Below are 24,875 nucleotides of genomic sequence, written 5' to 3'. Positions count from 1 at the left end.
AATGAAGTCATTGTGATTAAAAGTGCAATGCCATTTGCTGACTGCAGAGAGTATGTGAATTATATGTGTAAGATGAAACAGAATTGTTTCCAGTAAAAAATGTATGTGTTTCAAAGAGAGAACCCCACATTGTAATAACACACATACAAGCTTTTCTCTTCTTCTCACTTCTGAATCTCACACACATACTCAATGCTTAGACATAAATCCCTTAAGATATTGATGTAACTTCACTCACTCTCACTTCTAACTCTAACACTCTCTCAATGCTTAAATATAATGTGCTTTTACCCCCCATGTGCTTTTACAGATAATTGCCGGACCCAGAGTAAAAGGGCAAGCTTTATTAATAACTTAGCAGCAAGATTCTGCTATTCTGTTTATTTTCACAGAAATGTTTTAAGTGTCAGCACAGTGCGTGAAGATGCGTGGCACTAAAGTTTCCTGAAGACATCCAGTGAACCAAGAACCCCTAATAAAAAGTTCAATGTTGTTGTTCTTATGTTTGTTCTTGCTTTTTATAATTGTGTTAAAAGATAGTCATTTAGCACCCCCCTTAAGGGAGTGCATAGTATGTAACCAAGTTTTTAAACTTTCCCAATGTTTGCATAGCTCATGATGCAATGTCTTATAATGTAAATGTAATTCATGGTGAAATCCCAATGTCCATTTTGCATGGTGTCAAATGACCCCACAATGCCAAATGCTATCTCAAAATTAAAAATAAAAATAAAAAGGGGGACAATGTGGTATTTTCAAGTGCTTAAGCAGAAGCACACAGAAAGCCTTGGTATGGCAATTGCGGGCAAACCCCCCTTGTTATTGGCAAACCGACAAGGAATGCTAGTTTCCAGGCTGAAGTGTGACAATAGCTGATACAGCACTCTGTGAAGAAGCACCCATTGTTCTCACCCCTGTATGAGATTCTAATGTGGCTTTATCTGAGAACTGAATGTAGCTGTCAATGTTGCAAGTACAATAAAAACGCAGGAGGAGGCTAGTAGAATCAGCTTTTCTCTCTCTCTGCTTTGAATCTAAAAGTCTGTCTCTCGTCTCTTCCTTGGCTCCTTGATTCTTTCCTGCACTTATTCAGCAACCTAGCCTGGGGGCTTGGTTGCTCCCCCAAGGGTCACTGCAACATTACTATGTGCCCAATTTGATGTTGTGCTTATTGGCCACAGAAGGTTTAAATGTCCCTGCCTATGTATATTTCAGTGATAGAATGTACTGAGTTAGTGTACCCAGGCTTGTTGTAAAAAACCAACTGGATCTAATGCAAGTAAATATCTCCTTAATTTTGGTCTTTGGGGCATAAATAAATAGGAGGACATTGTACATTCATTCTGACTCATTCTTTTGTCCAGTGCTGCAAATGAGATGCAGGTTAAATTTCTAATAAATCAAGGAAAGTGGGGGTCAGGATTCAATTGCAGATAAGCCCTGAGTCAGTGTTCATTCATCCTAATATTACAGCACAATCCTATTTGTGCTGTAATATTAGGATGAATCCTAATATTTGTGCAATCCTATTTGTGCTGTAATCCTATTTGTGCTGGGACAATTTGTGCTGGGGCAATAATCCTATTTGTGCTGGGGCAGGAGGTCTGGTCTAGAGGGTAGAGCCTCCGTCTGCCTGAAGATAACATCCACAAGGTCTCCAGTTTGAGGCCACCGGCACCGTGCGACCTTGAAGCAGCTGACAAGCTGAAACCGAGCTAGTCCATCTGCTCTGAGTGTGGGAGGATGGAGGCCAGAATGTGAAGCCAGATAGGAATGAAACACCTGAATGTAGTGGTTCTTGAAAGAAAGAACCTTCTTTCAAATTGTAAAAATCCCTATTTAATAAGGGATTTAAATAAAAGCCTGCCTATGTAAACCGCTTTGAATAAAGACCAAGAAAGGTGGTATATAAATACCTGTTGTAGTAGTAGTAGTAGTAATAATAATAATAATAATAATAATTTGATTTGAGTCTACTCAGAAATAATTCCTGTTAAGTTGAGTAGAGTTACTCCAAGGAAAGTGTGAATAGGATTTCAGCCTTAGTCTATGTCAGTCACCTATTTTGTAGACTATACAATTTATCTGGATTAGTATCAGGATTCTAAGGCTGCAATCCTAACCACACTTTCCTGAGAGTAAGCCCAGTTGAACAAAATAGGACTTACTTCTGAGTAGACCTGGTTAGGATTGTGCCCTCAAAAAACTTTCTCCCCCATAGCAAGAAAAATCAGTAAGTTCTGGCCTGTTGTGGCTCTTTTTACCAGCTAATGTGGATTGATTTGCCAGCTTCAAGAGTAATCTGTTTTGTTATGATAAAATTTCCTCTTATTTAGCCCAATGTTGCAGATATTTTAACAAGTAAATTTTTTTTCCTAATTTGGGCACAGAGGTGTCTTTTGAAGTTATTAGAAACAAACTTAAATGTAAGCTATTTTTACTTCTCCCTTCCTTCCATTGTTCTAGTAGAAGAACAGGGAAGTTTTTATGGGTGACATGATCATGAGTTTCTGTTGTGCAAATTAGAGTTTTTGTTTGGACATTCAGATTGATGGGTACAATCAAAACTGGCTATTGGGCAATTAGATATGTCAAGAAGAAATCCTTTACTACTCCTCACTCACTAATACTTGGAAAATTATGATCTCATGTATTATGTGGTAACTTTGGTAAGTTTGGAAAAGGTCAATGAGGTCAAGGTCAAGTTTTGCCTTTCTATTGTTGCAAGAGAGCTGGAAGTGGGAAAGGAAGAAGGCTTCTGCTATTTGAAGTATGTCTGCTCAGCCTGCATGTAACAGATCATTACAAAAACATGAGGAAGTGTGTTTTCCTTTGAAACTTGGAACCAATGGGAACTTCCCTGCTGGGAAGTTAGGATCAGGATCAAAGTGGGGGGAATGGAAGGGATTAAAGTTAATATCTCCCTATGCAGCAGTCCTGTTCCCAATCCACACCACCTCCTATTATTTCAAGGAGAAAAAAAATGAAAGATGCAGTTTCAAATTGTATTTTTTAATGTATCATCCTGACTATTCAAAGGCTATGCTGAACTTCCCTCTACTCTGGGATGGGGGAAATATGAGGTGCTCTGGTTAGAGGTGTTTGTTTCGAGTAAGATAGGTTTACATCCCAAGTATTACCGAACACAATGGGCTTACTTCTGAGTAAGGTCAATAACACTGTTTTCAAACATCTCTGATCAAACTCTTGCTCAACTGAGGAGAAAAAAACAAATTTCTCACTTAGAATTTCTTTATTGCTACTTGCCTGCAGTGGCCACTGGAGATATTTATATCAGGGATGAAATGAAATTCTGACTCTACAACTTCCATTCCTTTCTCTGTGCCAGTTTGGGTTATACAGTACTTTACAACCAATTTTGCTTTCATGTGACTACACTAGGAATGTGAGTTCACCATAAGTGCATACATCCTACAGTGCCATCACTAATTATATGTAGGGGTATGGCATGTCTAAACCACCTCTATGCTCATGATTTAAATATGACTTTACAGTAGCATATAAATCCATGTGGCAGGACTGTTTGAAAAAACCCCACTCCCACATGATTAGGCAGCAGTGCCATCATGCCTGGAGCAGGGCTGGGAGCTGTGCACTCATGTCTCTAGTCATGTGACAATGAGGTCTGTTGGTATGAACTAGCCGTCTGTCTCAGAGTGCAGCAAATATGTTTCAAACCATCTTCACTAGTGCTGAAGTAAAGCCAATATGGAACAGAAAGGGCCAGTGCAGGTACTTAATAAATAAAACACATGATGCTTTAGAACCAATAATTTCAATCTATTGTTTTTTAAAACATGTTTGGACTGAGAAAGGGTTAATAAAATTGTAATGCAACATGGATGAAATTTCCAAACTATTGTTCTCATGTATCAAATAAATGACACTGTGTGTGTGTGTGTGTGTGTGGCATCCTTTCAATGTCAGAACCCAGTCTGCTCTGGATTTTATACTGTCCCCCTTAACTCAGAATATTGATCTTCAGTCTTACATTGGTTTAGAAACAGTAAGAGATGCTAACTCTGATTGAAGCTAATCCTGGTGATCTCCCCTCCCCCCATATCAAGTGATGGAAATTTGTGGAGCCCCTGCCAGAATCCCCAGGATTGCTTTCTGTAGTCACTTGGAGATTGAGGATGATTCCTGGAGACTCCTGCTTGTAGACTTCCTGGAGGGAGCTGGTAGATCACTGTGGGAAACAGACTGCTAGATTAAGATGGGCGTTTGGCCTGATTTAGGAAAGCTCTTATGTTTGTTTAAAGGCGTCTAGCCTAGATGCCTTTAAAAGGGGATTAGACAAGTTTCTGGAGGAAAAATCCATTATGGGGTACAAGCCATGATGTGTATGCGCAACCTCCTGATTTTAGAAATGGGTTATGTCAGAATGCCAGATGCAAGGGAGGGCACCAGGTTGAGGTCTCTTGTTATCTGGTGTGCTCCCTGGGGCATTTGGTGGGCCGCTGTGAGATACAGGAAGCTGGACTAGATGGGCCTATGGCCTGATCCAGTGGGGGTGTTCTTATGTTCTTATGTTTTGCCTGAGGGGCCCAAGGATAAGCAAAGATGCCCCTTTGTCTTGACAGGAGCAAGGAATAAGCCGAGGAGGGATAGAGGGTGAGGGGGAGGAAGAGAAATATAATCAGGCACTCCTGCACCATACGAACCTTGTGCGACCTGCAAAGCAGTTCAGACAAGATGCAGGCACTGATAAATGCGCTCAGAACGTCACAACAGTAGAGTCCAGTCTGTGTGTACGAACCCGAAGGGCTGTGTGTGTGTGTGGGGTGTGGTCAGGACATCACAACAGTAGAGTCTAGTCTGGGTGTGCGAACCCTAAGGGCTCTGTGTGTGTGTGTGTGTGTGTGTGTGGTCAAGATGTCACACCAGTAGAGTCCAGTCTGTGTGTGTGAACCCTAAGGGCCATGTGTGTGTGTGTGGGGGGGGGGGTGGTCAGGACGTCACACCAGTAGAGTCCAGTCTGTGTGCGAACTCAAAGGGCCGTGTGTGTGTGTGTGTGTGTGGTGTGGTGTGTGTATGTGGTGTGGTCAGGACATCACAACAGTAGAGTCCAGTCTGTGTGTGCGAACTCAAAGGGCCGTGTGTGTGTGTGTGTGTGGTGTGGTCAGGACGTCACAACAGTAGAGTCCAGTCTGTGTGTGCGAACCCTAAGGGCGCGCGCGTGTAATAAACACCGTTGCCAACCACTGCAGTTCTTCTTGGCGTTTCCACTGACTTCCAGTGCAAAAGTACAGCCTATCTGGAGCTCAGTGCAGAGAAGCAGCTCAAGTGAGGCCACTCTGGACTCTTGCACAGTGGCGGGCGGGGCCCAGAGGGGAAGCGCGTTCAGTGCCTGCAGGGCGCAGTCTGCGCGCCAGCCACAGAGGAAGACAGCGATGGTCTCACTGACGCCGCCCCCTGCAGCCTTTCCTAGCCCAAGCTTCGAGCTGCGCTTCAAAGCGGAATGTTTCTTCCAGACTCTGGTTTCATCATCGGAGTGTTTAGTGTGTAGCGCCTAACCAGAGAGGCGGCTTTCCTAGACCAGCTCGTAGCCTCCGGTCAGTTCTGGGCTCTCTGTGAAGACAGGTGTGGTGTTTCTTTGTTGCCGCTCCGACCGGTGGAGCCCTGCCAGTCTGGGGAGCCGAGTCTGAGGCAGTAAACAGCAGGGACCGCTCTAGGAATACCCTGCCTCGTGTTCCTGGAGAAGGGAACCTTCCACTACCTGGCGTGGTGGTCACCTGCAGGTGTGTTTTAGGCTGCAGTGCTAGCCACACTTTCCTGGGAGTAATCCTCATTGACTCTAATGGAACTTACTCTGGAGTAGACAAGCAGAGGATTGGACTCTAAGGCTACAGTCCTATCCACACTTTCCTAAGCTCCATTGTTTATAATGGAATTTACTCTGGAGTAGACAGGCATAGGACTGCTCTAAGGCTGCAATCCTATCCACACTTTCCTGGGAGTAAGCCCCATTGACTATAGTGGGACTTAGTTTTGAGTAGACATGCAAAGGATTGGGCTCTGTTATTAGCATTACATGTCAGTACATTTGCCCAGCGTACCTTCAGAACACCCTGTGGTAATTTAATGTTCAGGCCATACCAAGTCTTGTGAAAAAGATCTTAACTGTGGCTTCATTTATTTTCATGTGCAATTTTTTAGCAAGTGAGGGGATGTGAGGAGAAGCACCCAATGTTATGTGCTGCCTGCAGGAACATACTTGTCAAAAGCAGTGCAGCTTCCTAAGTGCAGAGTTTATGGGGAAGGCAAAGATGAAGTCTGTGATTTAAAAAATGACTTGGATTTTTTGTACCTAAAATTTTTTCTCAAATTGTCCCTTTCTCATCTACTTTCTTTGTGAATCCAGTGAGATACAACCACTTACATCAATCCCAAAGTAACAATACAGCATGTGTTCTAGTCTGTTGAGTTATATATTTGTGGGATATACTCCAAGGTAACATTGTGAAATGTTGATTTTGAATTGGACTATAACCATTGTGTGTCTTAACTGTGCCCATCAGTGTCTTAACTAGGAAGACTTGGATATAGAAAAATGGATGATGAGCCAGAGAGAACGAAACGGTGGGAAGGGGGTTATGAAAGAACATGGTAAGCTTGCCTTTACAAAATTAATTTACTTCCGTTGTATAAGAATTACAGTCAGTTTGTTGGATATGTGTTTATTTGTAATATACTTTTTTTAATAATAGGGAAGTTCTTAAAGAAGATGAATCTGGATCACTGAAAGCTAGCATCGAAGATATTCTCTTTAAGGCTAAGAGAAAACGGTAAGCTGCACAATACAGACTGGGATCAGTGGGAATAAACTGCAACTTTGTGTAATTTTCGCAGGGGTCAGTGCTGGTGCTAGGTTGCAGGGGCCTTGGGGCAAAGCCCTATTCTGGGCCTGTTGTTGCACCTCCAACCCAACCTGTAATGACACATTAGGTGCTATCACTGCCACCGGTATTGAGGGTTCAAGGGTCATCCTACTCAGGTGGGTATGGGCTTTTGACGGAAATCAGCTTCTAAAGCCACCCCTGATTGAAAAGGAGAAATGTCCTTGTCCATCTCAACTATGTCCAAACCCAACATCATTCTACTTCAACTGAGAATATTTTGATCATTCCTTTTATTACACTTAGTCTGATTAACACAGTGTGGCTCTGAGATTCATCTTTATAGCCTGTTTTTAAAAATTTGCAGAAAATATAGTAGTATGTAAAACGGCCATTTTCTACCTTTTTTTAATCTCACAGCACGCTGACAAGGTGCTAAAATCGTCAAGGAAAATCATCAGTTTTTTGACAAAGTACACCGCACTGCTGGTGGGGGTTCACATCCTCCAGTGGCCCTACTAATAAATGTGTGACTTGCATAGGGCTGTTCTGACTGGCTGGTTAGCTCTGGGGCATCCAGAAGTGGTGTCATCACTGGGTGCCACAGCCATTGGGGGTTGAGGGCTGTTGGCTAGATTGGCTGTATTAGGAGGATGAGAATTGGACAAGAGGACTGGCCTCAAAAGCAACAGGGACGGAGAGGAAATAACTATGTACCATATTTATTACAGCTAACACTGAACATAATTATTTGTCCTTTTGTAGAAACTTTGAACATCATGGACAAGTTCGACTTGGGATGGTAGGTTTCCGTTTCCTATCTGACTTTAAAAATAGATCTTGTTGAGCAGAAACTACTTGTATGGGAATGATATATTAAATGAAATTAAATTGGTACAGATTAATGCCAAGGCAGTGCCAGCCTCTGGCAATGCCAAACCCCAGTGATTTTCAGCCTTTTCCATCTTAGAGCACACTGACAAGGTGCTAAAATTGTCAATGTACACTATCATTTTTTTGGACAATTGACAAGGGATACCATGCTGCTGGTGCAGGGGGGATCTCATATCCATCTCTTAATAGCCCTACTAATAAATGACCCTTTCCAAAACTTCTGTGGCACACTTCTGAACCATTTGCAGCACACCAGTGTGCTGCAACACACTGGTTGAAAATTGCTTTTATCCCCCCCAGGTTTCAAATTGGTTGTGTGACAGTGCAGCTGTATCATCACCCAGTATGTTTATTTAAATGATTTATAGTCTGCCTTTCCCTCCTGAAGGATTGCAGCGATGTAGGCAGTCATGAACTATTTCAGGAGACATCTATAAGTTTCTTGTAGAGAAATTTGTGAGCAGTCCCACATGGGCATGCCACAAGCAAAATTGCGTTTTTGGCTTGACAAAGAAATAAGCTAAATTAATTATAATAAAGAAGAAGATTTGCTTTTAGATTAGGATCAATTTAGTTCACCTGAATTGGTCCTAATCAGAGGACATTTATAGGCTTTCATAATTTATTAGGCGACAGTGAGAATAGTTTTGAAAATGGAAAATCATTCAGTTTTTTGAGGAGGAAAAAGCTGGAAAATATTTGCTATATTAATAGCAAAGCTGAAAGAACCTTTCCTTTCCATTCCTGTTAACTTCTAATGGTAGTGACTGCCAGGGCTTTTTTTCTAATGGAACGCGGGGGGGGGGACAGAGTTCACCTTTTTGCAGGGGCCCCTCCCCTTCGGAGGCATTCCAGGAGGGGGGAGCAAAACAGAGGCAGAGTAGACAGGCACAGGATTGGACTCTAAGGCTGCCATCCTATCCACAGTAAGCCCCATTCACTAAAGTGGACTTCTGAGTAGACATGCATAGGATTGGGCTCTTAGGCTGCAATCCTAGGCTCTTTCCTGGGAGTAAGCTCCATTGACTAGAACGAGACTTACTTCAGAGTAGACATACCTAGGATTGGGCTCTTAATCCTGGCAGAGATATATATCTGCACCCATTTTCACCTGCTAAGGGCAGGTGAAAAGGAATTCTACGTGTGTACAACATGCTGTCCAGCCTTGCCAGAGATTTTCCTCGTCCTTCCCCCACAAGCATGCCCTCCGCCAGCCAGCGTTTGCAGCTCCTCTCCAGCAATGCAAAGCGGCTGCTCAGGGCAGCAGAGAACATACAATTGCATGCCAAGTGCCTTCCCAAAGACACAGAGTATTCTGATACCTGAATTAAACCATATTTAATCGCTTGTTTGCAAAAGTAGCTGTTTCTATGTGCACCTAAGGACCCCTCTCCTGTAAGAATTTCTTTTTTGTTCTTACTCCCACAGTTGCTTAGAGTAATTTTACTACATGGAACTCATGTAAGCCATTTTCTGGAATCCATTCACTGCTTCCTCTCCTCAAAGTAGTGCCACACTACATACTACACGCTACAAGTGCACCTGTACAGTATTTTTCCCCATGTGTAGAAAAAATAGCTAGGGGAAAGGGGATGTGGAGATTGACAGCCCAATCCTATGCATGTCTACTCAGAAGTAAGTTCATCTTTAGGGGGGAAGCACATAAAAATATTTTCTTTCTCCAATAAAAAATGGCTTTAAAAATAAATAGATAGATAGATAGATAAATAAATAAATAAATAAATAAATAAATAAATAAATAAATAAAAGATTAACAAGTTGTGAGTTCCTGCACCTTTTTTTCCACAAAAAAAGCACTGGTGCTATTTACATCTTTTCAGAGCTAGTGAATGAATATCCATTTGAGTTTGTTATTGTAACATGTTAGATGCTGCAATCAAGGATTGTGCTGAAGAGGGTGATTATTCTCTGAGGTGTTTAGGTCATGTGCAAATCTCTGAAACAGGCAGCCTTCTTTTTATACATGCGTATGCAGAAGTAAGCCTCCATTATTTCAGAGAGTCTCACTCATGTGTGAATGTGCATAGATTTGCAGCTGTAGTTGCAGAAATCAATCCCCATACATGAAAAATATCAAAAGAAAGAGAATGAAATGCCTTATACCTGAAACCTGTATGTATCCACATAGTGTGACTATTAAGCTTTAGAAGCTAGGTTGTGTACTGGCTTCACATTTTCTGCTATTTTATTAGTATAATTATATAAACATTAACATGAATTTTTAATTCCATAAAATGATTTTGTCCTTTTAAACATTTTTTTGTGTAGATGCGTCACTTGTATGTAGTGGTTGATGGATCAAGAACCATGGAAGACCAAGATTTAAAACCTAACAGGCTCACTTGTACCTTAAAGGTACAGTATTCATATTTTGAGACTTTGTCTTACTGTGCATTGGCTCCAATCTGGTTTTTATGTAGTGAACAGGGTCAGACTTTGGACCAGGTCAGCCCAGGTTCACATCCCTACTCAGCCATGAAACTCACTGGTTGTCCATCACTAACCTACTTCAGTATGATAAATACAGGTATTTGCTGTATAATGATGTTCCAGGCAATGACAGACCGCACAATGACAATAGTGGTGATCCCATAAGATTATAATGGAGGTTATGTATGGGTTTGTAGTTTAGGAGCAATAGACTATACCAGATCGTCCCACTAGATGGCTCTGTGCACTAAGAATATTTGCACAAGGACGAAATTGCCTAACAATGCCTTCCTTTAAATATACATGGATGGCAGGGGATGTGTAGTATGCTACTCTGAGTTCCGAGCAAGAAGCAAATGTAATGCATCATTTCCTATGTCTCCAATCTTTGAAAGCAGAAACCATTAAGAGCATTACTCTTATATTTGTATTTGTTTATGTTATTGGAACTTTTCAGTATCTTATTTGTGTCATCTTCTGCTTTACTTCAGTGAACCAACATGTGGCCTGATTCTCAGTACTGTGAGAAATTAATAATGTAAAGAGATACTGAACTTGCCGCCTTCTGCAAGCAAAGAGTGTATTTGGGATTGTAAAGGGAGATACCTCCTCCCTTAATTCTTTTTTTTTTTTTGCAATCCATTTGTTGATTAGATAGTGTCATTTGCAAGTTAGAGGTTAACTACTCCTGATTTTGTAGCATGTTCTCATTACTCTAAAGCTGATTTCTGTATCTCGTTTGCTCCTGAAATAACAATACTTGCCACAACCTTGCGGTAATTTAGCTAATAGTTCTTAAGCATATTTTTCAGACAGTAATAGTTAATCTGTAAAAAAAATCTTTCTGAAAACTATTTCTAAAAAAGTAGCTATTGAAGAAGCTAGTAAAGATGTGATACTTAAGAACATAAAAACAGCCCCGCTGGATCAGGCCATAGGCCCATCTAGTCCAGCTTCCTGTATCTCACAGTGGCCCACCAAATGCCCCATGGAGCACACAAGGCAACAAGAGACCTGCATCCTGGTGCCCTCCCTTGCATCTGACATAGCCCATTTCTAAAATCAGGAGGTTGCACATGCACATCATGGGTTGTAATCCGTGATGTATTTTTCCTCCAGAAATTTGTCCAATCCCCTTTTAAAGGCATCTAGGCCAGATGCCATCACCATATCCTGTGGCAAGGAGTTCCACAGACTAACTACACACTGAATAAAGAAATATTTTCTTTTGTCTGTTCTAACTCGCCCAACACTCAATTTTAGTGGATGTCCCCTGGTTCTGGTGTTGTGTGAGAGGAAAAAAAGCATCTCTATCCACTCTATCCTTCCTGTGCATAATTACTTAATGTAACTCTTAAATGCAAATTGCTTTAACATGATACTGTTCTTTCTGTAGCTATTGGAATATTTTGTTGAAGAATATTTTGACCAAAATCCTATTAGTCAGGTATGTATGCTGGTGGGGAATAAAGAGATTCACATAACCTCTTGCTAATGCAGATAATTAATTTTCACTTGTTAAAATGTTTGGTTTTCCATAAAATAATGAAATTGAGACTTTTCAAAAGTTGCATAAGATGAATACCAACATCAGGATGGCTTTAGAGAAAGTCTAAAGATGAACTATCAGTTGATGTAGAGCATGCTTTGTGTTAGGAAAAATAATTTTGCATTTAATTTATGCATCAAGAAAGTTCACACTCAGTAAATGTGCATAAATTTGCACATATATCTGCGCAATCTTACAAATTTATTTGGTTCTAATATGAGCCACAGGGAAGGGCAACAAGCTATGTAATGTGCTGAAGCCCCTGGCCTTAGAAAATCCTACTTTGTCCATTCTCCTTTCCTGGATTTCTAATTTAAATCTGTCTTTACAGTCCAATGGACAAAAGAACTTTTTTTGTTTTCTTCATTTTGTTCTTTACAAAATGAAAACAATCTTGAGATGTTGAAACTTGCCCTGTCCATATTGAGCTCCATGCTTGTGCAGCATAATGGAGCTTAGTTCTTGCTTACTCTTGTCACCAGCTGTCGCTATTGTGGACAAATGGTAATGGACACAATGAGCTCTGTAGCAAGGCAGATGGGATAAAGGTGTCCACATCTGACACACTTGCTTCTCAAACTTCCCTTTTCCTTGTTACACCTTTTGCTGTTTCAAATGTGCACTGGCCTAAGTGGCCTTTAGGAAGCTGTGCTAGAACCTGTTGGTGGCCATAACCGGTTTTCCCACTCCGGAGTAGGTCCTTTCATGGCACAACAGTCCCTCAACAGGCTGGGGGACATGAGTTTGTGTTCTGTTGCCCCCATTGAACCACAGATTATTAGGCTTCAAATCCTATGGGACTTTATTACCCTGTGATTCCTAACAGCAGACATTTTCTTGCAGATTGGCATTATTGTCACTAAAGGTAAAAGAGCTGAAAAACTGACTGAGCTTTCAGGTATGAAAATCATTTTCCCCCCTATTGAATAAAGATTAGTAAAGATTAGCCATTTCATTTTTTCTGTATGGGCCATGCCGAAGGCCCCCCTATCTGCAGGGAATCTATTCCAGGTTGCCCTCCCTCCCCCGCGGATATGGAAACCATGAATAAGATGGAACCCTGTCTGTGCCCCTTCCTGCCCCCCCCCCATTAATGTTGAAAGGCTTACTGGAGCGAAAATGTACTTGCTTGTACTCTATAAGCACTATAAGCTTTATAGCGGTGCTCTGGCAGGCTGTCAGCAGCCTGAATGCTTGAAAAAAACTAGATTAATGCTAACAGGAAGCAGTTAATTTAGGGCCCAATCCTATACAACTTTCTAGTGCTAGTGCTGCAGCAATGCAGTCCTGAGGAAAGGGCACAAACATTCCCTTACCTGGAGGAGGCCTCTGTGATTGCCTCCTCCCACAAGACACAGTGCATACCCCGTTGTGTCAACTACACCAGTGCTGGAAAGTTGGATAGGATTTGGCCCTTAGTTATTTGGTTTTCTTTGTAAAGTGTTTTTTGTGAACTTTTTTTTCTGTTGAGAAGTGGTATATAAATATTCTTAATAAAGATAAAATAACTACTTGGAGTGATTTAATGTATGTTATAGTATTTTAGAATTATTGTGCTCTAGTTATATTCCACAGAAGCTGATGTATTAAATGCATGACTTTTTTGCTTATCTTTACAACTTCCTTTTCATTTAAAAAATTTACTTAAGAATGAAGCACGTCGCTGGAGTTGTCATGATGCTAAAAGTGAGCTAAAAGTGTCATGATGCTAAAAGTGAGCACGTCGCTGGAGTTGTCATGATGTTGTTGTCAAGATGTACTGCCAAAAAATCATGATTTGTTGCTGGAAGTATTCAGTGTATTTATTATTTTTAGTTTTAAAGCTTTTTTTGGGTGAATCTATTATAGGGAATCCAAGAAAACACATAGCAGCTCTGAAGAAAGCTGTCGATATGACCTGCCTTGGAGAGCCATCTCTATATAATGCCTTAAATTTGGCCACCCAGACATTAAAGTGAGTATTTGTAGTTTACTTTCTTTCTATGCATCAATTTAAAGATAACATAGTTCTTTCTGTTTATAATAACTTCAAAGAAAGGCAAAACAAACGGCATGGGAGTTTCTTTAGTAAAGTGATTCTTTTTAGCATTAAAAGTTCATTTTGAAATCTCTTGTGAAGGAGATGTTCCTGATGGTTTGTGTTTCTTGAGCTTTCTGAAATGTGGGAAGAACTAAAAAAAAGTTGCAGATATATTCTTATTGCTGGTGTGTGCTTTGTGGGCACTGGGGAACGTTTCACAGATCACACCCATGTGCACCAGGGAAAATTGCTTCCTTTTTTCCTTTTAGTAGCTTTGGATAAACTGTAAAACTATGCTTTAAGCTTTTCTAAGTACTGTTTTTGTGGGCTTGCTAAAGTGACAAGGAAATGACTTCACACACACTGTGTTGTGTATGTGTGAACTTCTTGCAGGTGCTTCAGATACTTAAAAGGAACTTAACTGAATGTTAGTTTACTCTTGTTCTATCCAATGTATAAAAATAGTATTCCCACTTTTAATTAATTTCAAACTAGGCCCCTGCCTTGAATGTAGATGATTTAGTACTTGTTTTTGGATCAAGCGTAAATGAACCCTTTCCTTTCTGCAGGCACATGCCAGGACATACAAGCAGAGAGGTTTTGGTAATATTTAGCAGCCTGACAACATGTGATCCTTCAAATATATATGATCTAATTAAGGTACAATTTTTTTTTAAATTTACAAATGCTAATAAAGGCAGGACAATGAGATAAATCTAAGAAGGCTTGCTGGATTGGGGTGAATATTTGTTGTAATGTCCTGACAATGTTGAGCTTTTTGCATTAGTTATTTCATGTAGTGCATTTGCTTTCTCTTTCATGTAAAGTGTTTAAAGACAGTCAAGATCAGAGTTTCTATTATTGGCCTTTCTGCTGAAGTTCGAGTTTGCACTGTACTTGCTAGGGAAACCGGAGGTATGTATATACACATAAGGAGAATGAGTAAGCTCATGCTTTACATTAAAAGTACAGGACAATAGATGCTCACATGCAACTAATAATTTCTGCACATATATTTTTCTTGTTAAGAAAGGCTTATCCAAATGTTTTCTTCTCTTCAAAATCGTTTTTTGAACTTTGGGTTGTGATAGACTTTGTAAACTCTTCTTTTATAATTTAAAGAAGTATTTGTTTGAGTGTGTTTATCATTTCTTGCTTTTCAGCTGAATAATCCTATCAAAGCACCTTATAAAAATGCATGCATGTTAATAGGAGTTAAGATTTTTCTTCTCCAGTCTCAGCTGGAATGGCTAACTATTAAAGTGTTAGGGAGCCCTTATCCTGGCTCCCTTAGAAGTTGGAAGGACTTGGGAAGCCATCTTTTGCCGCTTCATTGTATTGCATTTTTTACAGTGTCACATTTTTAATCAGCCTTGTACAAATGGCTTGTCAGCTTTTTATTAGCTCATCTGCTCAAATGATAACAGTCATTTATTGCCTAAAGAGGGGGTGACAATTCATTTCTGTGTAGTTTCCTTATTTAGTTCTTGGGCAGGAGGTCTGGTCTAGAGGGTAGAGCCGCCATTTGCCTGAAGATAACATCCGCAGGTTGCCAGTTCGAGGCCATCGGCACCGTGTGATCTTGAAGCAGCTGACAAGCTGAGCCGAGTTATTCCATCTGCTCTGAGCGTGGGAGGATGGAGGCCAGAATGTTGTGACCAGATCAGAAAGAAACATCTGGATGTTGTGGTTTCTTGAAAGATAGAACCTTCTTTCAAATTGTAAAAATCCCTACAGGGATTTAATTAGCCTGCCTATGTAAACCACCTTGAATCTGAGGAGAAATCTGAGGACATAAGAACAGCCCCACTGGATCAGGCCATAGGCCCATCTAGTCCAGCTTCCTGTATCTCACAGCGGTCCACCAAATCCCCTAGGGAGCACACCAGATAACAAGAGACCTCATCCTGGTGCCCTCCCTTGAGGACCAAGAAAGGCGGTATAGAAATACCTGTATTATTATTATTAGACATTTGTTACTACAGTGACTGGTTATTTACAAGCTTGCTCTCAATACATTCTTCAGCTGATTAAACTTTCCATTTTATTTTTTGGACTGCAGGAAGCTATCATGTCATTTTAGATGAAAGCCATTATAGGGATCTCCTGATGCACCATGTTAGTCCACCACCAGCCAGTTTAAGCTCTGAAAGCTCCCTTATTCGAATGGGTAAGAATTTTGCATAGTTTATTAATAATAATATTACTATTATTATTATTTGTGAATTGAGCTTGCAGAGTTTTCTTTAAAACAGTACCTATAGCATCATAAAATCTATTTGTCTATTCAGATTCAGGGGACTGGCAACTTGTATAGTGCTAAAGGCCAAAATGAAAAATCTGTCTGAAGCTAGAGGATTTCAACTGCATGTTGTAGCTTGATAATTTTCATAATTTGTTTATGACTGTACCGTACTTGGTGGAACTTACTGGATGGGGTAAACAATACTTTTTTTGAGTAGCTCAACATGGGAGACAGGGAGGGAGAGCCTGTGTGCATAACTTTTCTTCCTGCCCACTTAATATGCCAACATTACCACTTACATCTCTGCATGTTAATATGGGTCATCATAAATGAATATATTCTAGATTAGCAGTTCTCAAACTCCAAGGGAGTTTAAGAACTGAGGTAAGTGCATGTGGGGGGAGGGGAAGGCAGAGACACGATCCCCAGGATCACACCACTGCCAGGGACAAGGGGGGGTTTCTATTTACTGAAAGCCAGCACTAGGTGGCTTGGGGAGCCCCTCAGAACCCTCTGCAGTGCTCCTTAAACCTCCAAAATTCTGAAAATCAGAATCCTTTACTCAGAATTTACTCAGAATCCAGAATTCTTTACTCAGCATGTGGTTGGTCTGTGGAACTCCTTGCCGCAGGATGTGGTGACGGCATCTGACCTGGATGCCTTTAAAAGGGGATTGGGCAAGTTTCTGGAGGAAAAATCCATTACGGGTTGCAAGCCATGATGTGTATGTGCAACTTCCTGATTTTAGGAATGGGCTATGTCAGATGCAAGGGAGGGCACCAGGATGAGGTCTCTTGTTATTTGGTGTGCTCCCTGGGGCATTTGGTGGGCCACTGTGAGATACAGGAAGCTGGACTAGATGGGCCTATGGCCTGATCCAGTGGGGCTGTTTTTATGTGCTTATATCCACTTCTGGTTCGTGATCGAAAATCAGAAGTGGGTTCTGATCACAATTTTTAGAGTTTTGGAGGCTGTGGGGCTTCTTGCACCCCTCCCCAGATGCCGGCACTGGCTTTCATTAAGAAGATTCCCCCCTTTGTCCCTGGCAGTGCATGATCTTGGGGATCATGACTCTGCCTCCTCCCCTTCTCCACCCCTTAAAGGGCCAGGGACAGTGCTTCCCAGGCTGGTGGGTCATGACCCACCAGTTTGGGAACCACTGGTTTAGGTACCTAGGCCACTCAATCAATATGGTCAGTTTTTTCTTCTTCAAAAAATCAGTCATGAACTTTTGGCTAACTTGCATAGATCTATCCCATGAGAATGTGGACAGCGGAGTTGGCACCTCATGTGGATTGCAAAGGCAGGTACACTGTTGCTCCCCTCCACACAATGGGCTGAACTGGAGAGAAAAGTATTATCTAGTTCATTATGCTTGAATTTCACAATACTTGTCTACGGTATTAGCGTAACATTTATAAAAAATATGGTACTAGTCTCAGTCGTTTCTATGGTGCATCCAGCCTATCCTGTCTAAATAACATCTGTTTGGAATAGTCCATACTGACAACATGGAGCAATGGATACCGGATTAGAACAGTGCAATGTAATAGTGCCTTGATTGATATCAGGCTAAAGATGGGTGTTGTGAAATTCCGTTGCTGCTTGCTATAGCTTCAAGCCATGGTCTATGCCTAGTTCCACTCTCATTATGGAGTGAGTCAGTGAAGAGCAGCAGCCCTGTTGGATGCTCATCAAAGTTGAGCCAATGAAAATAGGAAGCAGATCATGCAGCATATACTATATTACCCATAAACTTCTAATTACTCACAGGTTCTCAGAAATTAAAAAACTTGTAGGTTCCTAAGCACAGGTTATTGCACCTTAAATGTTAATATAGAAATGCAAATTCAGAGGCACTATTTAAAAATCAAACTTTCTTAGTGATTCATAACAGTGATTTGAGATGTTTTCTCTTTTCCTTAGGCTTTCCTCAGCACACCATCGCATCTTTGGCTGATCAGGATGCAAAGCCATCTTTCAGCATGGCGTAAGTAAGATGCAATTGTTAGATGTTACATGGTTTAACACATCATCCAGAAATGCTTTGTGAGTACTTTGGGTAGCCAGAGTTTTGTTGGGAGTCTCTGCATCAATTGCAAGCTTCTTATTTAATTGAACACCTGCTTGCCTTTCTTCAGTGATCAGAATTTCAGTCTTGGATTCTGTCTGATCGAAACAAAGTATTGCTACTTTTGAAATTGTAGATAGTAGAATTTCATCTCAATTACTTTCATATTATGAAGAGCAATGAGAACACAATAACTGTAAGAGCCTTTGCAGATGGTTTTATTGCATAGTAAATGTCCACTTGTTAATTTTGCTATTGAAAATCATTCTAGCAAGAATGTCATTACATTTTCCTAACAAATGGCAATAATTTGTTGATGGAAAAGTGTGCTTTGGCTTCAGTCACTTGGCTGAAGTACTGTGAGAACTTCTCCAAAAACATACTCATTAATTTGCTAGTGGAGGACTAATGCTGTATCTCACCACTACAAACAACACTTCTCTAAATATTTTTGTACAAAATCTTCGAAGTGGAAAAAAAAATTTTTTTTTTAATAGGCACCTGGAAAACAGCAGTGATCCAGGTCTTACACTGGGAGGGTATTTCTGCCCCCAGTGTAGAGCCAAATACTGTGAGCTTCCAGTGGAATGCAAAGTATGTGGTGAGTAATGTTTGCCCATGTCTCCTACAATGATGATCTTGCTAATAGGAGCAAAAAAGTAAGGCACAGGACTTGAGTACAGGCATCCTCATGTATCTGCAAATTTGGTGTCCATGGTTTCACTTATCCATGGATCGGGGGGGGGGGGACAATGACGACCCCCACACTGTTAAGCGTACCTTGTGTGTGGTTCAGCATGAAGTTCAGCTGATCAGAAGAGAACATTTACATGTAGTTCTTTTGCAGGTCATTGATGAGAAATCTAGGTATGGATAAACTGTGGGCTGATCTTGCGCAAGTAACTATAATGTGGCAGGTTTTTATTGGGGTGTTCTTAAAATATAGAATTGTAAAGATTTTGTAACCTGCCCTGAGGAGAAGACAGTACAAATCTAAATGAATTAAAAAGTCTTATTTAAAGTTATAAACATATGTAGGAACCCTCTAAATGAAAAACTTTACAGTATGGTCATGTTACTGGTCTGCTAGAACAGTTAGGATCATTGGAATGGAAAATCTGACCATGATCCAGCCATGCATATCAGCAATCCAGCATACCATTCCACTTCATCAGTGAGTAGGACAAATATTGAATTAAGTAGTGCTACAGATCAAAGCTGCCTAAAAGTCATCACTTTTGTTCTGATGGGTAGGTTTTTGAGCATTGCAGATGTGTGGTTACATAGTCATGGAGGGAGTGCACTCTGTTCTTGCTCAGAAGTATTCTCCTTTTTGTTTGTCCACATCCTTTCTAGCAATGAAAATTGAGTCTGAGAGTGAGCCCTGGCAAGTCCTGATCAAACTGAAGATCTGGTTGTTTCCAAAGTCTCACAGAAAAAAGCAGAATTTGTACTATTTTGATATTGTTAAAAGACTATATTTTTGTGACCAGTCTTAATGGAGGACAATAATTTGTGACAACAGTAACAGTAATTAATAAGCAAAAATTGTGTTTTTTTTTTTTAATCATGAATTCTGTCAAGTATCCTTTATAATACCACTTATATTTGTAGGTCTTACTCTAGTCTCCGCACCTCACCTGGCTCGATCTTATCACCACCTGTTTCCTTTGGATGCCTTTCAGGAAGTCCCACTGGAACAGCACAAAGGAGAACGGTATGTTAAAATGCCTGATATGAGCATTCTAAATTGGGTGACAGATAGTGGGGTTGCTATTCAGTGATTTAGCTGTAATGTTTGCAGCATGTAATAGCTTATTGTTTGATAACAACCCCTGGTCAATAGTGGGTAAGTCAATAGTGGGTACATGTGCAGGCTGTTTTTTTTTCTGTCTCAGTAGTTATAAGTGCTAGATGGTGAATTTTCTTTGAATAATTCCGGTGCATCTGTTTACAAGAAGAGTTTGGGACTGCTAAGGCAAGAAAAACCATTTTCTTTAACAAATCCGTTCCTGGTGATCTGGTTTGGGTTTCTCCCACTGCTGTTCTGGTTAGTTTCAAATGGTAATGCACTTGGTTTTCTAGTATGAAAGATTTTTAAAAAAATGTTGTTTCTATCCACTTAGCAATCCATCCCTTTCAAAAACAGATTTTTACAGATTTGTATCCATGCTAGTTTGCACTTAGGGCTGGTATTCATTCTAGTTACCAATAAGGAACCTGTTGTTAAACAAGGGTGTTTTTTTTTTGACCGTTGACTATTTCTCTATATCCCCATCAAAGGAGTTGAATATCACATATGAAATATGTTCCTGGTTTTTGAGTAGCTTGTTCTGATTATCCTGTATAGGTATAGCTGCAACAAATGCTGTTAACATAAGGTATGTATTTACTACTCTCATGAAATAAATTTGTAAACATTCTCATTTTCAGTTATTGTCAAGGATGCCAAGGAGAAATTGAAGACCAACAGGTGAGTGTTCAACATACTGTATACATTATTCAGTAAGACCTCTGATAACACAGCCTCCTTTTGTGCTGCTTTATTACAGCACTATTCATCTTGGATTGATTGACAGCAGTTGCAGGCAATGAGAACAGAGCATTCTGGCTAATTGGAGTCAGTTTCGTGACCAACCAGACTCATTCTGTAGTTGTTAAAAATACATTTTTTGGTTAGCTTTGTAGATTACTTATAAAGATACTTGAGGACCCAATCCTGTGGGCCTGTAGTGCTGGCACTGGAGCCCTGTGTCAGCGCTAGGTGTTGTGAAGGTGCTATGAAGCATGTTTATAGTACCATGCAAGGAGGGAGCACCGGCGCTGGACCTCACTGCAGCACAGCTGGCGGGAAGTCTTGCCGGCAGAGTTCCTGATTAGGGTGGGGGGGAGGGAGGGAGGGGAGAAGGCAGAACGGGGGGGGGCAGAACCAGCCCAGGAGGGGTTGTGACCTGCAGGAACCAGATCTTATCCCTTGTGTTGGGCTGCAAAACCTGACACGGAGCTTCTCCAGTCTCCGCTAGCAAAATAGCTGGCAAAGACTTGGAAAGCCCTATTGTAATGCCCGTGCCCTTACTTGGAGGGATGAATGTCCCTTTCCCTCAAGAAGACCTCTGGTGGCTTCCGTGGGACTGCTGGATGTAGTGGTTGCCCTTCTGGTGCTGCTGCACTCATCTGTGCTGCAGTGGTTAGGATTAGGTCTGAGTCTCACTCACTTGCAGGTTTTAAAACTGTTCAGGCACTTCCACAATAGATAAAAGCTGCAGTTTGGTAGTAGTATAGAGCTACACAGCCTACTTTATAGAAGAGTCTGAAAGCAGAACATTTTGATCTCTGATGGGTACATGCAATACAGAATTAACCTCACAATAGCTGCTACTCCTCCAGTGCAGCCACATGCATGACAAAATGCAGGTATGTAGGACTTTGGTCAGTTATATCCTTGATCCATCCTCTTAAGTGAGAGGATTTGCAGTAGCAACCAGGAACACATTCCTGTTTGCAGACACAGGTGCTTGTTTAGGAGCTTACATGTATCACACCACAAATTGGTTGGCAACCTTCAGTCTCGAAAGACTATGGTATAAGCCTACAGCACCCAGTATTCCCAGGCAGTCTCCCATCCAAGTACTAGCTTCTGAGATCAGACAAGATCAGGCATGTGCAGGGTAACACCACAAATTGTCTTTTTATTAAAATAAGTTTAAAAGAAAGAGTAATAATAGATGCCTCACAACCCAATCCTATGCATGTCTCCTCAGAAGTAAGTCTCATTAAAGTCAATGGGGCTTACTCCCAGGAAAGTGTGGATAGGGTTGGGCTGTCAGACATTTAACAATCTGATTTTCAGTTTTCTGTGCCAGAATGTGAGTGCGTCCATTAGAATATGCCAACCGCTGTGGTATATGTGCTGTAAAATGTAATATCACAGGCACTGATGCACCAGATGAGAATCCACTCATATTGAAAATTCATTATACGTGAGGCAGCAGTCACTCTTATGCTATCCTCTGCCGTGTTGTAATTTTTACCTTTCAAATCTTATTCCTTAGGTCTATATTTGTAAAGTCTGCCAAAGTGTGTTTTGTGTGGAATGTGATCTTTTTGCTCACGATACTCTGCACTGCTGTCCAGGCTGCATTCACAAGCATCCTGCTCCTTTCTGTGGATGATGCCACCTGTCAATTAGCAGTACTTGTTACATTCCTGTGTGTAGATTACTCCAAAAATTATCTTTGCCAAAAGAGAATAAAGATGAGAAAGAACACCTAGTTATATGCTTATGTAAATTGGCTGTATTTACTTTCAAATTAGTTCTGTAATAAAAATATGTACAGTTATTTGTAAACTTGTTTTTGAAAACTGTTCATTTTTCTTTGGAATGTTGTATTCCTGAAAGTGTTAAAATGGGTGTCTTTAAACTCTTGTTTTCATAATGTGTTTTATATAGCTTTGGAGCCAGACTTAAACAATTGGTATGACACTTGTGCAAGCAACAGGCTGTTACTAACCCTGCTTTTCAGAACACAAGTTAACGTGTGCATACAGGGAAAATTATTTTGTTTGCTGGAATCCTCTGCAGTGGCCAATGGCAGGAACAGAAGATGAGGGTAAAAGTGCAACAACAGTAAGTTTATTGTGGGGACAATTTTACAACTGTAGGAAAAGAGAATCAAAAATCTAAATAAGTGCAATATGCCCTAGGCCAGGGGTGCTCACACTTTTTTGGCTGGAGAGCTACTTTGAAACCCAGCAAGGCCCGGAGATCTACCAAAGTTTTTTTTACAATGTTCGCGCCATCGTACTGTATAACATTTATGTGTACAATGTATGTTGGTGTACCTTGAGCCCCACTGAGTATAACAGGACTTACTCCTGAGTAGACATGCCTAGGATTAGGCTGTGAGGCTGCAATCCTAGCCACACTTACCTGGGAGTAAGCCCCATTGAGTACAATGGGCCTTACTCCCGGTGTTTCCTCCCAGAGGCACCTGAAGGGGGGGGGTCAGCACTCCGAGATCTACTCATTTTGCCTCGCGATCTACCAGTAGATCGTGATCCACCTATTGAGCACCCCTGCCCTAGGCCTTTATACAGCTAGGCCCTAAACATAAGCAGCTACTATGTACAAAGAGAGAATCCAAAAAAAAGCATAAGAACATAAGAACATAAGAACAGCCCCACTGGATCAGGCCATAGGCCCATCTAGTCCAGCTTCCTGTATCTCACAGCGGCCCACCAAATGCCCCAGGGAGCACACCAGATAACAAGAGACCTCATCCTGGTGCTCTCCCCTACATCTGGCATTCTGACTTAACCCATTCCTAAAATCAGGAGGTTGCGCATACACATCATGGCTTGTACCCCATAATGGATTTTTCCTCCAGAAACTCGTCCAATCCCCTTTTAAAGGCGTCTAGGCTAGACGCCAGCACCACATCCTGTGGCAAGGAGTTCCACAGACCGACCACGCGCTGAGTAAAGAAATATTTTCTTTTGTCTGTCCTAACCCGCCCAACACTCAATTTTAGTGGATGTCCCCTGGTTCTGGTATTATGTGAGAGTGTAAAGAGCATCTCCCTATCCACTCTGTCCATCCCCTGCATAATTTTGTATGTCTCAATCATGTCCCCCCTCAAGCGTCTCTTTTCTAGGCTGAAGAGGCCCAAACGCCGTAGCCTTTCCTCATAAGGAAGGTGCCCCAGCCCCGTAATCATCTTAGTCGCTCTCTTTTGCACCTTTTCCATTTCCACTATGTCTTTTTTGAGATGCGGCGACCAGAACTGGACACAATACTCCAGGTGTGGCCTTACCATCGATTTGTACAACGGCATTATAATACTAACCGTTTTGTTCTCAATACCCTTCCTAATGATCCCAAGCATAGAATTGGCCTTCTTCACTGCCACCGCACATTGGGTCGACACTTTCATCGACCTGTCCACCACCACCCCAAGATCTCTCTCCTGATCTGTCACAGACAGCTCAGAACCCATCAGCCTATATCTAAAGTTTTGATTTTTTGCCCCAATGTGCATGACTTTACACTTACTGACATTGAAGCGCATCTGCCATTTTGCTGCCCATTCTGCCAGTCTGGAGAGATCCTTCTGGAGCTCCTCACAATCACTTCTGGTCTTTGCCACTCGGAAAAGTTTGGTGTCATCTGCAAACTTAGCCACTTCACTGCTCAACCCTGGCTCCAGGTCATTTATGAAGAGGTTGAAAAGCACCGGTCCCAGGACAGATCCTTGGGGCACACCGCTTTTCACCTCTCTCCATTGTGAAAATTGCCCATTGACACCCACTCTCTGCTTCCTGGCCTCCAACCAGTTCTCAATCCACGAGAGGACCTGTCCTCTAATTCCCTGACTGTGGAGTTTTTTCAGTAGCCTTTGGTGAGGGACCGTGTCAAACGCCTTCTGAAAGTCCAGATATATAATGTCCACGGGTTCTCCCGCATCCACATGCCTGTTGACCTTTTCAAAGAATTCTATAAGGTTCGTGAGGCAAGACTTAACCTTACAGAAGCCATGCTGACTCTCCCTCAGCAAGGCCTGTTCGTCTATGTGTTTTGAGATCCTATCTTTGATGAGGCATTCCACCATCTTACCCGGTATGGATGTTAGGCTGACCGGCCTATAGTTTCCCGGGTCCCCCCTCTTTCCCTTTTTAAAAATAGGCGTGACATTTGCTATCCTCCAATCTTCTGGCACTGTGGCCGTTTTGAGGGACAAGTTGCATACCTTAGTCAAGAGATCTGCAACTTCATTCTTCAATTCCTT

General features: G+C 41.4%; 1 protein-coding gene across 3 annotated transcripts; it reads left to right on the top strand.

The window, feature by feature from the left end:
• The first annotated feature begins 5,553 nt into the window (after positions 1–5,553).
• Positions 5,554–22,401, top strand: LOC136639785 (general transcription factor IIH subunit 2). 3 transcript variants are annotated; one of them, XM_066614284.1, is made up of 16 exons: positions 5,554–5,762; positions 6,543–6,630; positions 6,732–6,809; positions 7,626–7,662; positions 10,044–10,130; positions 11,602–11,652; positions 12,598–12,652; positions 13,603–13,708; positions 14,344–14,434; positions 14,602–14,689; positions 15,837–15,944; positions 17,946–18,009; positions 18,588–18,691; positions 19,705–19,807; positions 20,524–20,563; positions 22,143–22,401. In XM_066614284.1, exons 2-16 carry the CDS (start codon positions 6,575–6,577, stop codon positions 22,260–22,262), a joined length of 1,188 nt encoding a protein of 395 aa, XP_066470381.1. In that variant the 5' UTR covers positions 5,554–5,762; positions 6,543–6,574; the 3' UTR covers positions 22,263–22,401. The 3 variants fall into 3 exon arrangements, with proteins under 3 accessions (XP_066470381.1, XP_066470382.1, XP_066470383.1); XM_066614285.1 differs by lacking the exon at positions 15,837–15,944; XM_066614286.1 differs by lacking the exon at positions 18,588–18,691 and having other exon boundaries at positions 22,143–22,227.
• The last annotated feature ends 2,474 nt before the right edge of the window (positions 22,402–24,875 follow it).

This window comes from Tiliqua scincoides, chromosome 2 (assembly GCF_035046505.1).
Source record: "Tiliqua scincoides isolate rTilSci1 chromosome 2, rTilSci1.hap2, whole genome shotgun sequence".
NCBI classification, from domain to species: domain Eukaryota; kingdom Metazoa; phylum Chordata; class Lepidosauria; order Squamata; family Scincidae; genus Tiliqua; species Tiliqua scincoides.
Note: the sequence above shows the minus strand (reverse complement) of the source record. Positions and strands in the feature narration are given on the sequence as shown.